Below are 16,428 nucleotides of genomic sequence, written 5' to 3' on the forward strand. Positions count from 1 at the left end.
AAATACTTTTTGGGTGTAAATTAACAAGAATTATGCCAAATTTTACTAATGATGAATATGTGGACATGCTACAAGTGTATTTTGAATGTCGCAAAAACTGTGCTGCGGCAACAAGAGCGTATAATGAGAGATATCCAAATCGTCAAGTTCCCCACAGACAAACTTTTTCGGCGGTAAAAAGAAGACTTCGGGAAACTGGAAAAATACAGCCGCATATTGAGGGTACCGGCCGAAGCCCTACTATTCGTACTATGTATCTTGAAGATGCAGTACTTGAAGAGTTTGACGAAAATCGTCAGACTAGTACAAGAAAAACAGCAATGCACTTAAATGTGTCCCATAGTGTTGTTTGGAATATTGTCCTTGATAATAATTTATTATATCCTTTTCACCACCAGCCAGTTCAAGCTCTACTTGAACCAGACATGCACAAGCGAGTTGTTTTTTGCGAATCGTATCTTAATATTCTAAGAAAAAATTTGAATTTTGCCTCAAAGATACTTTTCACAGATGAAGCAACTTTTCAAAGACATGGTTTAACCAATATGCACAATCTTCATTCCTGGGCTCATGGAAAGCCTCACGAAGTATCTATGACAACCTTTCAACATAATTTTAGTTTAAACATTTCGGCAGAAATTGTAGAAAATGTGCTTGTCGGCCCTTTTGTTTTACCTCATCGACTTAGTGCTGTTGAATATTTGCAGTTCTTAAATGAGCATCTACCACCACTTCTGGAGGAAGTACCATTAAATGTACGTTAGGCCATGTGGTACATGCATGACGGGGCTCCTGCTCACAGCACTNAGTAAACTCAAAAAAAGAGGACGGGACATCGATATCAGATTTTTTGTATCTGTCACCGTTTTGGCTGTACCCTATAAAACTATCGAAAATCAACCACCCTGTACATACATAAGATTGTAAATCTAAATGAATGACCCCCATTTATGCGGAGACTACTTTCGCTCTTTAAAGACACGTAAATTTCGTTATAAAAACTAATTTTTTGTTTAATTTTCTTATCGCAATTTTCATATTCAGCTGCTGAACAGGCTAAAGTAACCTCAAACAAGCTGCGGCATACAGGGTTGTCAACTTTTTCCTTTCTTGATCCGTGAATGTTTTCTCATAATATCTCTAAAGATTATACACATATACCTACTACACAGAGAAGATTCACTAAATACTACTTTAAATTTTACTATAAATTCAAACTTAAAAAAAAACAGAACACGCACTATACAAATTCTATTTCGATTCCAGTAAAAAAGTAAATAATGAACTGCAAACCAAAATACAATGCAACTATCGTTTCGCAGACTCTGTTTTTTCCCATCTGCCACTCTGTTGTAGTCTTTCCGATATCAATTGAAGAACCAAGAGGTTGACAGTATGTACCAGGTTCGGTCGCTGACGCAGCTAGGTACTCGGCATTGAAATATTTAAAATACTTGTTCCCATATTTATTTAGCCATACCCATATAATACAGGTCTGGTCGAACGAAACGTGGAGGTGATAGATATCTATATGCGCAGTTGAAGAATGTGGGCGCGGGCAAACGAAATACAAACACAGCTGCATTTGGCCCCTGGGCAATAAATCTCAGCTGTTGACAAGCGGTTGACAAATTGCCCAGCAGAGCAGTGCAGCAATACGGAATTTGGTGTGATTCAGGTAATTTTAATTTATTATAGGCACCTTCTATTAATCTTTGATATTACAATTGCGAAAGTTAGAAATAATATTATTACAACATGGCATTTTGAAGACCGTTTGAAACGGAACAAAACGAAATTTACCACCAATATAATAAAATTGTTTGAGGAAATAAATAATTAAAATATCTTGATGGCCAAATGAACATATAATAGGAAATTTCTACACATTATATACAAATTATTATAATTTTTTACCTTTAGCAGAACGTTTTTTTGGGACGCCAATGAAAGTCACTAAATTTTATTGCCAGGCGTTTTTTATATGTTCAACTGACTTCGGAAAGACTATAACTTATCATATCAGGTGTAAAGTCAACTGATTCCAATCAAGTAAATAATGATCAAGCACGTGCTGCCGCAAAACTATTGGTCGAAAAAGGTTGAATGGCAATCCCCGCCACACACGCTTTCATGCAGAATTGGACTTGGACACATCGTACAACAATTTTCATTCAAAACTTACTTTTGTTGCTGCTTTATAACGTTTTGGATTAATTTAAGACGTCTAGAACAGGTTCGGCTTATGAAATGGCTGAATAAGAAAGAGATGTAAAAACATACTATACTTTGCTTAGAATGTTATACGTTTTAATAGTACCCGTTGTGGCTGCGTGAAAATGTTTACTTCGTTGGAATATGCAAAATGACCGTAATTATAGTTCATTTAAATTAGATCTATATCTGAGATCGTTAACACCGAGATTCATACACTAACACAGTGCTTAAAAAACATAAAAAAAAATATTTTTATTAAAAATGTGAAATTATTTAAAAGCTAATTGGAATCTACCAGATTAATAAGGATATTTATATCGCAAATTCATACAAAAGGAATACTACTCCATGCATACAGTAAGTAACAACTAGCAACACTGCAGTTTAAAAAAAACGATATTTATGTGATTAAATACATAATAATTGCAGACTGATATTCTGAAAAATACATACTATTACCCCTGAAAAACTGATCCCCATTTAAAATTACAGCCCGCACATTGTTTTATACTTGAATGCGTCACAAACCACAAGGTTGTAATTCTCACTAACAAAGCAATATTTAAGTATTCTATTCTATCACTAATATTCAGACCCATTTTGTCACTAATATTCAGGGGAATTATATTTATACCTACTAACTTAATATTCTCTTTAAAATTTAATTAAAATATTGTATTAAAGTTATGTATAAACTACCAAGCTGCCACAGTGGTTTCTACACAGATTTGTTTTAGATATATTTTAGGTCTCGATTTTGAAGGAATTTGTTAACTGATCGGACGAATAGATTGCCATAACCTATATTGTACGTTATAGATATGTAAGTAAGTATAGGTAATAATTTAGCTATCCGTTAATTTAACCAAATATTAATCGAGACTCAATATATTATTATTTTTAATTATTGTAATAAAACCACTGCATTTAAGCATAATTTACACCAAAATAACCGAATTAACGGACATTTGTCTGGCACTACATGCCATACACCACGTCACGAGATGACCTAATGGGAACGATGGAAATAGACAAAGACAACGCACGACAACCATAGAATGGGGAATACGAGTTTATCTGGAGAATTTATTTAACGGGTACCTATATTTGAGTGAAAGTACTCAGTTTTAGTTCAAATATCACGAATGTGTAAAATTATCAAAATGACCAATATTGAGTGAAAATGTACTCAAAAATTTCACTCAATGGATTCACTCCCTACCTTTATTACTTTCACACACACCGATTTTTTTTACATTGTATTTAGGCAAAAGTTTACAGAAAAGAAAACGTATGAAATTTCTTCCACCAGTGAAATATAACTGCTAGGGATAATTTCACTTAATGTTTCTAACGCAAATAAATATATTTCATCTATTTCTGAGTAAGAACCCAATTTCTGGAGAACAAAAAAAAATGTTTCAATTTTGCTTTCATGCAATAAAACAAGTTTTATATTAAATAAATTCCTTTCACCGTAACTATTTACATTTTTCACAGTGACTCGTTTGCTTTTTATATACTTTGTTTCATCTTCAAGAGCGTATTTGCCCTCAGTGTCAACGATTGTAGCACCAGTATTGATAGCGTATGATAGCAAATTTTGCACTGAGTACCTACATGTTTACCGCAAGTGCAGATTTTCTCCACCGGTTACACCTTGTGTGGATGAAACAAAAGAAACTATTTGTAACCATGCTTACTCATACACATACATATCGTAGGATACTGCCAACTGGATTTGCGGATGAAATCAACATGAAAGCCATTCTCCATTACCAAAATATGTTAAAATATTTAAAATATTACAATATAACGCCAGTAGTGACGCTCTATTACCATGACTTACCCCAGTCCCTGCAGGATATAGGGGGTTGGACAAATCCAATGATGGCCAAATACTTTGCAGACTACGCTCGAGTTTGTTTCCAGTTTTTCCGCAGTGTTGAATATTGGATAACATTTAACGACCCAAAAGCCACCTGTAGAAGAGGATATGGATCAGGGACATTTGCACCAGGTATAAACTCAGATGGAGTCGGAGAATATCTATGCACCTACACAGTTCTAAAGGCACACGCTGCAGCTTACCATTTGTACAAAGAAGAATTTAAAGGTTTGAAAGGTAAATGAAATTATTTTAATTAAATGTTTTTCCGTCTTCAGGGACTCACGAATTGATTTGATTTTTAAGCAACTTGATTTGAAGTAAAGTCAAATAATAAAGAGCATATATCGTCAATTAGTTATACTCGTATTTCAAGTAATTCAATGTAATTTGTAGAACAACTTAATAATATCAAGAAATATCATAAAGCGATCATAAAGATAAGATATGCATTTACAAAACAAATGTTTTATATTATAAAAATAAAACATGTTCGTATATCATTTTTTGGAAACAACATATCAACCCCTTAACAAATATAAATGTGTAACTTTTCCTCGTTATTCAGTTTGATACAATAGTAGTTTTTTTCTTTATCCTCCAAGTGGCTCTTTGCAATAGAATAGTTCTCAAAAATTAAGAAAGAAAGATACCTACCTACTAGTATTATTAACAAAAAATCTTTGACTGTTTGGAAGAGTGCGTTCGTGTTTTTTCAAACTTTAGTCATAAAAAATATAAATTAAAATATCGGAAATAATAGACTAATAAAATTTATTCATCACATAATATGATTTTATGTAATTTTAGTATACAAGCTGTTTCAGAAAGACCGCCCGTAAATACAGGGGGTGATAGCACGACCAAAATTAAGAATTTTTTATCTTATGAACTATTATATTTATCTCCTCTTGTTTTCAGTACATAGAGCGACAAAATAAAATTTTGTAAATTAAAATTTCCAAACGGTGCGAGATATTTTTATGAAATTTACTATTCCAGGGTTTTTAAGGATGCCAAATATGCTGGTCTAATTATTTTTTGGATATTTCATAGAGGGCGCTAATTATGCTACATTCCTATTACATTTTAAGTTCAAATTTTTTTAAGGTTAGGTTTTTTACCATTCGAGCTCCAATTTCAGAAGTACAATTTTATCTTCTAAAAATAATGTACTCTTGTTAGAACTTCCTAATGTAGACGGTTTTCGAGAAAAAAGGCTTTTAATTAAACTCAATATTACGATGTATAAAATAAGTGACTTTTCTCGAAGCATGTCAAAACTTGATGGATGTCTTATAAACAACGCATACATTCTTAGTAATATTTTAAACTGTTAAATTTATATCAAAAATTTAGTGATTTTAGTGACTGTATATTTATAGACTATTTATTATGTCATGTGGTATGGAACTACAACGTTGATGGGTTTTTATTGGATGAATCGTTCAAATGGTTATTTAGAATGAAAAATCCGCGGAGTGCTATTAAATTAGAGGGTGGTAATTGGAGATAGGGGTGAAAATGCACTCCTTTCAGCTTTTTAATTGTAACTCGAAAACGAAGCAAAATTTCGCTATAGAAAAAATTGTTTAGGGAATTGAATTTCCCATCGAAATAGCTTATTTAAAAAATTTAAAAGCAAAATTTTATGCAAAATAATCGTTAATAAACAATTTGAAAAAAAGCAAAAAATTCGATTTTCTGAAGTTTTTTTTTTTATTTGAGTAAAAATAGGTATAGGCATTACTTTATAGAAAAAAAGTAGATAAAATTTCCTTCAAAACAAGAGGTTGTAGAGTATTTTTGGATGAAAATTGACTGATATATAGCCGCTTATTCAATTTTTCGATTTTCGTCGCGTTTACCCTTATACGTTTTAATTCTCATTTTTTTTGCAAAAAAGGAAGAAAATAAGATGATCAAGGATTTTCATCACATGACTTGTTCGAAGGGTCATTAAAAATTAAAACCGCGGGGTGCTATTAAATTAGAGGGTTGAAATTGAAGATAGGGGTGAAAATGCACTTTTGCAGTTTTTTAAATATAGCACAAAAACGAAGCAAAATTTCGGTATAGTTCATAAGAAAAATTTTGTAGAGAATTGAAATCGAAATGACATATTTAAAAAATTTAAAAGAAAAATTTTGTGCAAAAAATCGTTAATAAACAATTGTAAAGAAAGCAAAACAATTTTTTTTTATTTTTTTACTTATTTAATAAAATAATTTAGTAAAAACTTTAGAATTTAAGTACAATACAGTTTATTAATAATGTATCTACAGTGCGTCCACTGATGAAGTTGACAAGAGGAGAAATTCTTTTGTTTTTGACTGTATTGAAAAATGTCACTTTATGAAACAATGCATATACCTATCTTTGCTCAGAAAAAAGTTATTTGCATAAAAGTAAAAAAAAAAACAAAAAATTTCATTTTTTGCATTTTTTTTGTTAAATTGTTTTTAATATATTTTGCAGTAAATAAATTTTTTAAATTTTTCAAATTCTATTTCGATAGAAAATCTCATTATCTACAAAATTTTTCCTATATAATACCCTCAAATTTTGCTTCGTTTTCGAGATATACTCAAAAAACCGTAAGGGTTGCATTTCCACCCCTATCTCCAATTTCCATCCTCTAATTTCATAACACTCCGCGGTTTTTTCTTTCTGAATAACCATTTGAAAGATTCATGCAATAAAAACCCATCAACGTTGTGGTTCCTTAGTACACTACTTTTTAAGACATAATCAATAGCCTATTAGTAATGACTAATTACCTAACCTTAAAAAAATTAGAACTTAATATGCAATAGGAATGCAGCATAACTAGCGCCCTCTATGAAATATCCAAAAAATAATTAGACCAGCGTATTTGACATCCATAAAAATCCCGTGATAACAAATATCATAAAAATATTTCGCACCGTTTGGAAATTTTCGTAAAACTTCTATTTAAAAAATTTTATTTTGTCGTTCTGTATCTCGAAAACAAGAGGAGATAAACATATAGTTCATAAGACAAAAAATTCTTATTTTTTGTCGTACTATCATCCCCTGTATTTACGGCCAGTTTTTCTGAAACAGCCTGTACTTTTTCATGTTGCTTGAATTAATATTGAAAAATCCATCAAGTTAAGTATTATTTACGTTAATTAATTAATATTTGACTTTAGAAAATAGAAGATAATGATTATCTAAATGAGGCAGCAATTGTCGTCTATATCTTTACTATGTTTTTTAAACAGTGTAGTAATAGAAGCAAGAGAGGACGTGGAATTAAACAATTTTCATTAAGCAACCATTGGTTGAAACTGTTATGTGTTCCAGAAGATTAATAAAAAATTATTACGTGAAACTTAGGCCGACCCTGCATCACCCTGATTAATTAACCGATTAACTTTCTACTATTCAGTAAACTAGGTCAAGATCAGTGTGATTATTAGCATGGACTGGGTGTCTCATTCACTCTCGTCGACTGAATATTGACTTAGTTGTTTGATTTCAAAGTACTTTATTTAGATAAAGAATTAGCGGCTATATGGGAAGTGCAAATATAATTTAAACTGACTTATTATTTGTATGAGACTCGTTACCCCCAAAGACAAGAACCAAATCCCAGAACAGTGCATAATACTGTTTAAAGACTGCGAGACCACGGTAAAATGAACCCAACGTTGTCCCTTGTCCCGGTCGTGGACAAGAAATGTGTATTAAATAGGAAAGAATACATTTTATACGTCGTTGAGTAAACCCCGAGCCGCAGTACCCGCGATATGCAACGTGATTTTTTTCAGATGTGCTACTGGAGGAGTTACCGTGCCTTTATCATACAACGTGTGCAGGATTTGACTACAAATGATATTTTAGACCACAGGTTGTTTAATAGAAGTTGTTTATTTTCACGTCCTCTACCCCTTTAAAGAAACGCAATTATTTCAGAAACACTATGTATTTAATGTTAATCTCTCTTTCAGGTAAAATGTCTATGGCAATTGACATGGTGTGGTACGAACCATATTTCGCGAATGACAAGGCTGCTGTGGAAAGAAAAATCGCTTTTGAGGTATAAATATGTATTTAGGCCAATCAAAAGAGGTTTTGTTTGTGACAAAAATACTAGTAGCAAACGGACTATGCCATCATATAAAAACAGTCTGTAAATATATACTTACATGTTTCCTACTCCAATTTACCATTAATTTATTTTTTTTTTAACATCTTTATGCAAAAAACGCATTTTTTTAGTTTTTTGCTTATAAAACCTAAACTAACGAAGCAATCTGAATGCTATACAGAGACAATTTGTAGATAATCGAAATACGAATAAAACGAGAGGTCGATCGATTCCATCGGAAAATTAAAAACGAAGAAAACCCGGAAAAATCGAAAAATTAGTTTCATTTTGTCAGTTTGACAACTGAACTCCCAGACTACTTGATATTTCGAAATATTTGAAAAAAATATATGAAATGACTAATATCAAATTAAATATGGCAATATATCAATGTCGAAAAAAATCTATATATTATACTTCAGTTGAAAAGGCCATTATACAGGGTGTTTTTTAATGGAGTAGCATAAATGATACCAGTGAATCTACATTTCAAAAGAACACGATCTGCAAAAAATCGCCTTAGTAAAATGTTCACCCCTGAAGAGATATAGGCCATCAAAGTTTCCAAAAAAATTATGAAAATTGGCTGTAATTTGAAAACCGAACGAGGTACAAATAACAAATTTTTTACAGGTTGTTTACTAATACAGATGCGAGTTTTCAACTATTTTTCGAAAATTTTAACCCCTCGAAAGGGGTTGAAATAACCACCCCTCAAGCCATTTTTTGCCATAACTTTTATATTTCGTAAAAACTCGATATCCAAAAATACGCATTAGATAAACTGGTTCTTTTAGAAACTTTTACCTCTCTAGCAATTTTCCTTTAAAACTTTTCGTTTATTAATAAAAAAATAAAATGTATTACCATTCACCTCACACCGTATATGATTGCAATCAATCAAAGAAAAACTAAGTGTGCTGCTGTCATGCCAGTTGTCACAATTAACTCTTCTGTAAGTTGTCACTGTTATCAGCTAAATACTTTTTGGGTGTAAATTAACAAGAATTATGCCAAATTTTACTAATGATGAATATGTGGACATGCTACAAGTGTTTTTTTCTACGATCGTGCAAAATTTACTACTTATTGCACTACCTACTGTGCCAAAAGTTTAACTTTTTTTACAGTAGTACAAAAAAAATATTGATTACAAGTTTAATCTAAGCATATCCATAAGTACCTAACGTCTGACATTGACAATTTGCGCAATTAATTTCCAGTTGTCAGTTAAAATTTTAATATTATGTAAAATACTGTTAAATAAAATTTGAAATAAAAACAATCGTAGAAAAAATGTTGCGTGCAACATGTGCAAAAAGCATATTTGTTGCACTTAACATGATTGCAGCTCTCAACTTCGTCTCGAGCTGCAAACTTCATGCATCGTACAACAAATACACACTCTTTACAGTAGTTGCACAAATAACTGTTTGAATGTCGCAGAAACTTTTATTAAATAGAAGTACAATGAAAACGAAACTAAGAAATAATTTATTATCAAAAAGAGAAAAAACAAAAAACTTAGTTAAAGGACATTTTCAAAATAATTGCCATTTCTTTCTAAACACAACCTAACACGTTTATCAAAGTTGTTACGGACTCGAGCAAAAATTATGGGATTGTTGCGAATCTCATCAGCCGCCGCGAATATTCTTTCCTGTAGCTCTTCAACACTGTCAACTGGGGTCGCATAAACAATACTTTTTATATGTCCCCAAAAGAAAAAATCCATGGGCGTTAGATCGGGAGAACGTGCAGGCCAAGAGATAGGTGCCTCATTGCCGCGACCTATCCAACGATTCGGGTAATTTAAATTAAGCCACCGCCTAACTACTACAGTGCTGTGAGCAGGAGCCCCGTCATGCATGTACCACATGGCCTGACGTACATTTAATGGTACTTCCTCCAGAAGTGGTGGTAGATGCTCATTTAAGAACTGCAAATATTCAACAGCACCAAGTCGATGAGGTAAAACAAAAGGGCCGACAAGCACATTTTCTACAATTCCTGCCCAAATGTTTAAACTAAAATTATGTTGAAATGTTGTCATAGATACTTCGTGAGGATTTTCATGAGCCCAGGAATGAAGATTGTGCATATTGGTTAAACCATGTCTTTGAAAAGTTGCTTCATCTGTGAAAAGTATCTTTGAGGCAAAATTCAAATTATTTCTTAGAATATTAAGATACGATTCGCAAAAAACAACTCGCTTATGCATGTCTGGTTCAAGTAGAGCTTGAACTGGCCGGTGGTGAAAAGGATATAATAAATTATCATGGACAATATTCCAAACAACACTATGGGACACATTTAAGTGCATTGCTGTTTTTCTCGTACTAGTCTGACGATTTTCGTCAAACTCTTCAAGTACTGCATCCTCAAGATAAATAGTACGAACAGTAGGTCTTCGGCCGGTACCCTCAATATGCGGCTGTATTTTTCCAGTTTCCCGAAGTCTTCGTTCTACCGCCGAAAAAGTTTGTCTGTGGGGAACTTGACGATTTGGATATCTCTCATTATACGCTCTTGTTGCCGCAGCACAGTTTTTGCGACATTCAAAATACACTTGTAGCATGTCCACATATTCATCATTAGTAAAATTTGGCATAATTCTTGTTAATTTACACCCAAAAAGTATTTAGCTGATAACAGTGACAACTTACAGAAGAGTTAATTGTGACAACTGGCATGACAGCAGCACACTTAGTTTTTCTTTGATTGATTGCAATCATATACGGTGTGAGGTGAATGGTAATACATTTTATTTTTTTATTAATAAACGAAAAGTTTTAAAGGAAAATTGCTAGAGAGGTAAAAGTTTCTAAAAGAACCAGTTTATCTAATGCGTATTTTTGGATATCGAGTTTTTACGAAATATAAAAGTTATGGCAAAAAATGGCTTGAGGGGTGGTTATTTCAACCCCTTTCGAGGGGTTAAAATTTTCGAAAAATAGTTGAAAACTCGCATCTGTATTAGTAAACAACCTGTAAAAAATTTGTTATTTGTACCTCGTTCGGTTTTCAAATTACAGCCAATTTTCATAATTTTTTTGGAAATTTGATGGCTCATATCTCTTTAGGAGTGAACATTTTACTAAGGCGATTTTTTGCAAATCGTGTTCTTTTGAAATGTAGATTCACTGGTATCATTTATGCTACTCCATTCAAAAACACCCTGTAGACCTCGCATTATATTATATAAAGATGCTCGGTACATAATAGCTTACGTCACAACCTAAGTATACAATATACTATTTTTTAACCCGATGAACTGATTTTCAGAACAAAATCATCTTGTTCTGAAAACGCTAAATAAAATGTAAATACCTAAATAAAAAATCAAAATTATTAAATTAAGCTAATTTTTTTTTACAGTTTGGTTTGTACGCTAATCCCATTTATAAAGGGAACTGGCCCCAAGAAGTTATAGATAGGGTTGACTACAGAAGCGAGAAGGAAAATTTCACAAAATCTCGCCTCCCTAAATTCACCGATGAAGAAATTAATTACATAAAGGGTACTTCGGATTTCATGGCAATCAGCCTGTTTTACACAATCATTGTAAAAGATATTAAAGAAGCTGAATTTGGTGACCCCAGCTACATGAAGGATGTAAAGGTGGAATTGTATTTAAGAACAAGTTGGAAACTGGCAGTAAATGGGCAACCGGTATGTAGGTATATTTGAATAACGTTATAATTTTTGAGTACTTCTCTGCTTATTTATATTCTCATAATGATGTTAAGACTAACAATATTAACATAAATTTTATAAAGGCAAAACCATGTCTGTATGAAATTCCAATCGTATACAAACAAATCTAATACATGTTTTATTTTTTGAATTAAATAATTTTCTCAAAAGTCTATAGAAAGTTTGGTTCTAAATTAACTTAAAACTGATCAAGTCTCAAAACCTTCGGTTTTTTAAATTCTGATCTGGTCAAAAATTGAAATTTTAAGATAAACGTAGAACAGATATTTTTATGAACATTTGAAAAGCAATTCAAAAATTTAGTTGAGTTTCAGTGATTTTATTTTCGATTGCGACAATTTTATATATTCTATGTGAATCCCCTACACTTTGGGTCCACTTTAAACTCTTTTCATGTACTTAAAAATCAATAATATATACAATATTACATCATTTCTTATTCTGATATGTTTCAAATACATGAGAATAAACAAATATCGATAATAAAAAATTACAAAAAATTACAAATTGTTGTTGAAGTTAATTCTTATCAAACCCTTATCTCTTCACACGAGATAATTTAGTTAAAAATATATTATGAAGAAACTAACTAACACTGCCATAGATAAGTCAACAGAAGAAATTAAAAATAACTTTGATTTAGGTCATGATTGGAAACAACAACAACGATATAAAATGGACGACGACTTTTCCTACAACGATTCCTAAGATCTCTATTATCCTTTTAAAGATTAAAGCACGTGAGACGTAGTTTCTGATCAATTAAGAACCGTTAAATTAGACCAAATAGTCTACGATGTTCTGCGAACGAGTGTTCCACATTGTCATGGTTTTTGTATCGTGTATTTTATGAAAAAAAAAACTCAAGAGTCAAAAGTTCTCTTTTCATAGAATATTGTCTGTCTAAATCCATAAACGATTTTGTTTAACATTAAATATTTCTCTTTGAGACTTAAACTCTGCAGGTCTTTAATTTCGACGCTACTGATTAGTTTTTATTTAAATTTTGGGTATCTACTATCACGAAACTATAATACCGAATTTTAATCTACAACTTGATCGATTGTTGAGTTATTTCACGTCCAATAGTTGAGGGAGATTAGTGCGTAATTTTGATTTAACTACCTTTGTTGCCTTTTTTTTACCTTCCTCCTTACTTTCAATTACATCCAACCTAAGCATATAGAAAGTTGAATATATTAAACATAAACGAGGAATTCGTCAACTTATTCTTATCAACATGACCCAAAAGTAACATAATCCAATTTATATTTGAACTTCACATCTAAAAGTTCGAAAACAACTAAATTAGTGACAATAAATATTCCAAATGAAGTATTTATAGGTACCTACAACTTTACAAAAAAAATGCCTTTAATTTATTATGAAATTTATATTTTTTCAATTGAATATTGTAATATTACCTATATAAACAAAAACACGAATAACAGTAATTATTTAAATTAAGCGAAAATTTGAGTTTGGAAGGTACAACTTCAAGTATATGGATGGAACTGATTTCTGTGTGAATTTAGAAACAAATGTGATATTCTCAATTTTACCATCCTTCCAACATACTCCTCTCTTTCTACATATTTTTACTGAATTATGTTTTATTTATGTTTTTACAGATTGTTCCACAAAGTGCTAGGCAGGCCTTGGCTTGGTTGAGTTCGTCATTTGATGATCCTGAAATATTTATTACAGGAAACGGTATTCCAGACAGCGCTAAACTTGGAGACAAAACCAGAGTCAGTTACTTTCGGGTAAGAAATACTCCTGAATTAATATATTTAGAAATCATTAAATTATTATTATTTGTCATTAGGATTATCTCAAAGCAATACTTGATGCAATCGAGAAAGACGGAGTGAATGTTATTGGGTACACAGCTTGGAGTTTTTTGGATAGTTTCCAATGGACAGATGGATACACGTAAGATGTTTTTATCACACAAGACACCATATCTTTCAATAATTCTTTGATCCTTTGATTTTTTTTTCAATATTAAAATCACACACTTTAAAATTATTTAAACTTTCATTCATGTTGCATAATACGTGCTAACAAATTAATGACGACGAAACATAAATAAGTGCATCTATTACACTACGAGTTCTAGAATGTCTAAAAAAGTTATTAAAAGGACTTATTGAATATAATAATTAACCCTTAAAGGTCACACTAGTGCGAATTGGGATTCTGCCAACTTTGAACTTTATGTCTTCTTTATTTGTTACCGAAATCAGCGTATTTATATCAAAACTGGGGTAAAGTTTTCCGAAAAATCGAATGATGTAATTGTTAATAAAAAATGGGATTGAAAAAAAAAACATTTTTCAAAAAATTACTTTTTTAAATTCGTATTTTTTAAATAAATAATAGCCATAGAAAAAGTAAAAAAGGATCTTGAAGTTCAGAGTGTATATTTTTAAGAAAAAAATATCCCATATTGATAAAATGATATTATCAATTTTTCCAGGTATCTCGATTATAACTCTAAAAACACTAAAGTCACACTAGTGCGAATTTGCACCGATCGGACTTTTCAGACTCTCTAGTTTGGCCGATAATAACAGACTGAGGCCAGCTATGGTACGGCTCGACTTTTTGGGCTATGGAAGGAATTGTCATAGTGGGGGAATCCTCGGCAGCTGCTATCTGAGACATGCCAACTGTTCAAAAAAAAACTATGCTGCGAATTCGCACTAGTGTGACCATTGATGGTTAAATTAATTTATCCTTACTAGCAGTGAAATGTTAATTAAAAATCTATTATTAAATGGTACAAATAGATCACTATATAACTCTTTTGTTTCAGTTATAAGTTTGGCTTTTATTGGATGGATTTTGAAAATGGTTATAGACTGGAGAAAGATTCTTTAGTGTTTTATCGGCAAGTCGCTAAAACGTTTACTATACCCGAAGAAGTAACCACAACAACTTCCGCTGTTACAACTGACGTTACTGATCCTACTGTTTCAGATACCACTCCCGGATCTGCCACAAAAATGGCCTTATATTCTTCAGTAATATTAACAATAGTAATTATACTCCAAGTATTACTTTAAATCAAAAAATGAATATGACATGCTTTGAGCAGTACCTACGAATTGCAATATTTTTTATTAAATCTAGTCAATATTCTATTTACTTCAGGAACGCGATTCTTGTATTAAGAGAAGTAGTATCTCCTATGAGAAAATGACGTCACATTTCCAAGTTGTCTCTTCCAATCTTTAAATGTTTAGGTACATCATATTTATATAATTGTCTTATAGAAATTAATTCAATTCGAGAACAGAATTCCAGAGAAAAATCTGTCCTTATTTTATACACTACATCTTGTTATTTATTTAATTTCAGAAGTATTAGATGAGAAATTAATTATGAAAAAATAAAACTTTTCTAAATTTGTTTCGAATAAAAAACAATACTTAACTGAAATAATTTAATGAAGATATTCTAATTATAATGTTAATTAAATATTTTTATGATAATCAGAACTAAGATTAAATGTATATTCGTAGCTATCGTCTGAATTTAGACAAATTTATAAATATTTATTACAATTTTTAGTTTTAATAGAAAAATTAAAGAAATTAATTAAAGTAATTAATTAATAATTAATAAATTGCTTAATGTATCATATAACAATTCTTATTTATTACTTTTTTATATAAATGTATACGAATTCTTTTCAAATAAAACGCGATTGCTTATANTTACAATTTTTAGTTTTAATAGAAAAATTAAAGAAATTAATTAAAGTAATTAATTAATAATTAATAAATTGCTTAATGTATCATATAACAATTCTTACTTATATTGTTTTAATAAAATTGTTATAATTTTCATAATAAAAAAAGTTAATTCAAAATTTAGTTTACGTAATCTGGATAATTAAATAGATTAGCCTCATGAAACACATTAAACAGGAAATATTAAATTTGTAATGTATAATCAATTTAACTTGACATGCAAAATTCGTTTGAAAAACTCTGAATACGTATTTCGCTCCTACATCTGTAAAGTGTTTACAGCGATGGTCATGGTTACCGTCTCACAGCAGTAAAAGAAGGAGTGGGAGTAGTGCATATTTACTATGCAGTTTGGCCTCTAATCCGAGCGAATTAGACGAAACACATGCCCGTTTCAAAAATAACGCCTACGTCGAATTTTATAGGTTTAAAACTAAGTAAAAAATACACATATTAAAAACCGAAATTTATGTATTTGTAGAGGTCGAGCGTCATATTGTTTACAACAAAAGAAAAAAAAATAATTGCTCTTTTTTTAGTTTTTCGCTTATATCTCCGAAAATAAGCCTCTAATCGACATGTGGTATACTGATGTTAGCGATGAAAAAAAACTGTGCAAAATTGTGTTACTTACATATCGTTTCCTCTGTATCTTTTAAAAGATTGTAAAAATATAAATTGATTGTAATGACACACCAACAGCAACGCTGTCTATTGAAAAATCAATA

General features: G+C 31.1%; 1 protein-coding gene across 1 annotated transcript in view; it reads left to right on the forward strand.

Annotated features, from left to right (window-relative positions):
• Positions 1-15,252, forward strand: part of LOC108906609 (myrosinase 1-like) — a 29,039-nt gene extending 13,787 nt beyond the window's left edge. Inside the window, exons 3-8 of the mRNA XM_018709912.2 lie at positions 3,942-4,342; positions 8,083-8,171; positions 11,601-11,894; positions 13,571-13,705; positions 13,768-13,874; positions 14,761-15,252. Of these exons, the coding sequence (XP_018565428.1) occupies positions 3,942-4,342; positions 8,083-8,171; positions 11,601-11,894; positions 13,571-13,705; positions 13,768-13,874; positions 14,761-15,010 (1,276 nt within the window). The 3' untranslated portion in view covers positions 15,011-15,252. The remainder of the gene's footprint in view (positions 1-3,941; positions 4,343-8,082; positions 8,172-11,600; positions 11,895-13,570; positions 13,706-13,767; positions 13,875-14,760) is intronic.
• The last annotated feature ends 1,176 nt before the right edge of the window (positions 15,253-16,428 follow it).

Source organism: Anoplophora glabripennis, unplaced genomic scaffold (assembly GCF_000390285.2).
Source record: "Anoplophora glabripennis isolate ALB-LARVAE unplaced genomic scaffold, Agla_2.0 scaffold278, whole genome shotgun sequence".
NCBI lineage: Eukaryota > Metazoa > Arthropoda > Insecta > Coleoptera > Cerambycidae > Anoplophora > Anoplophora glabripennis.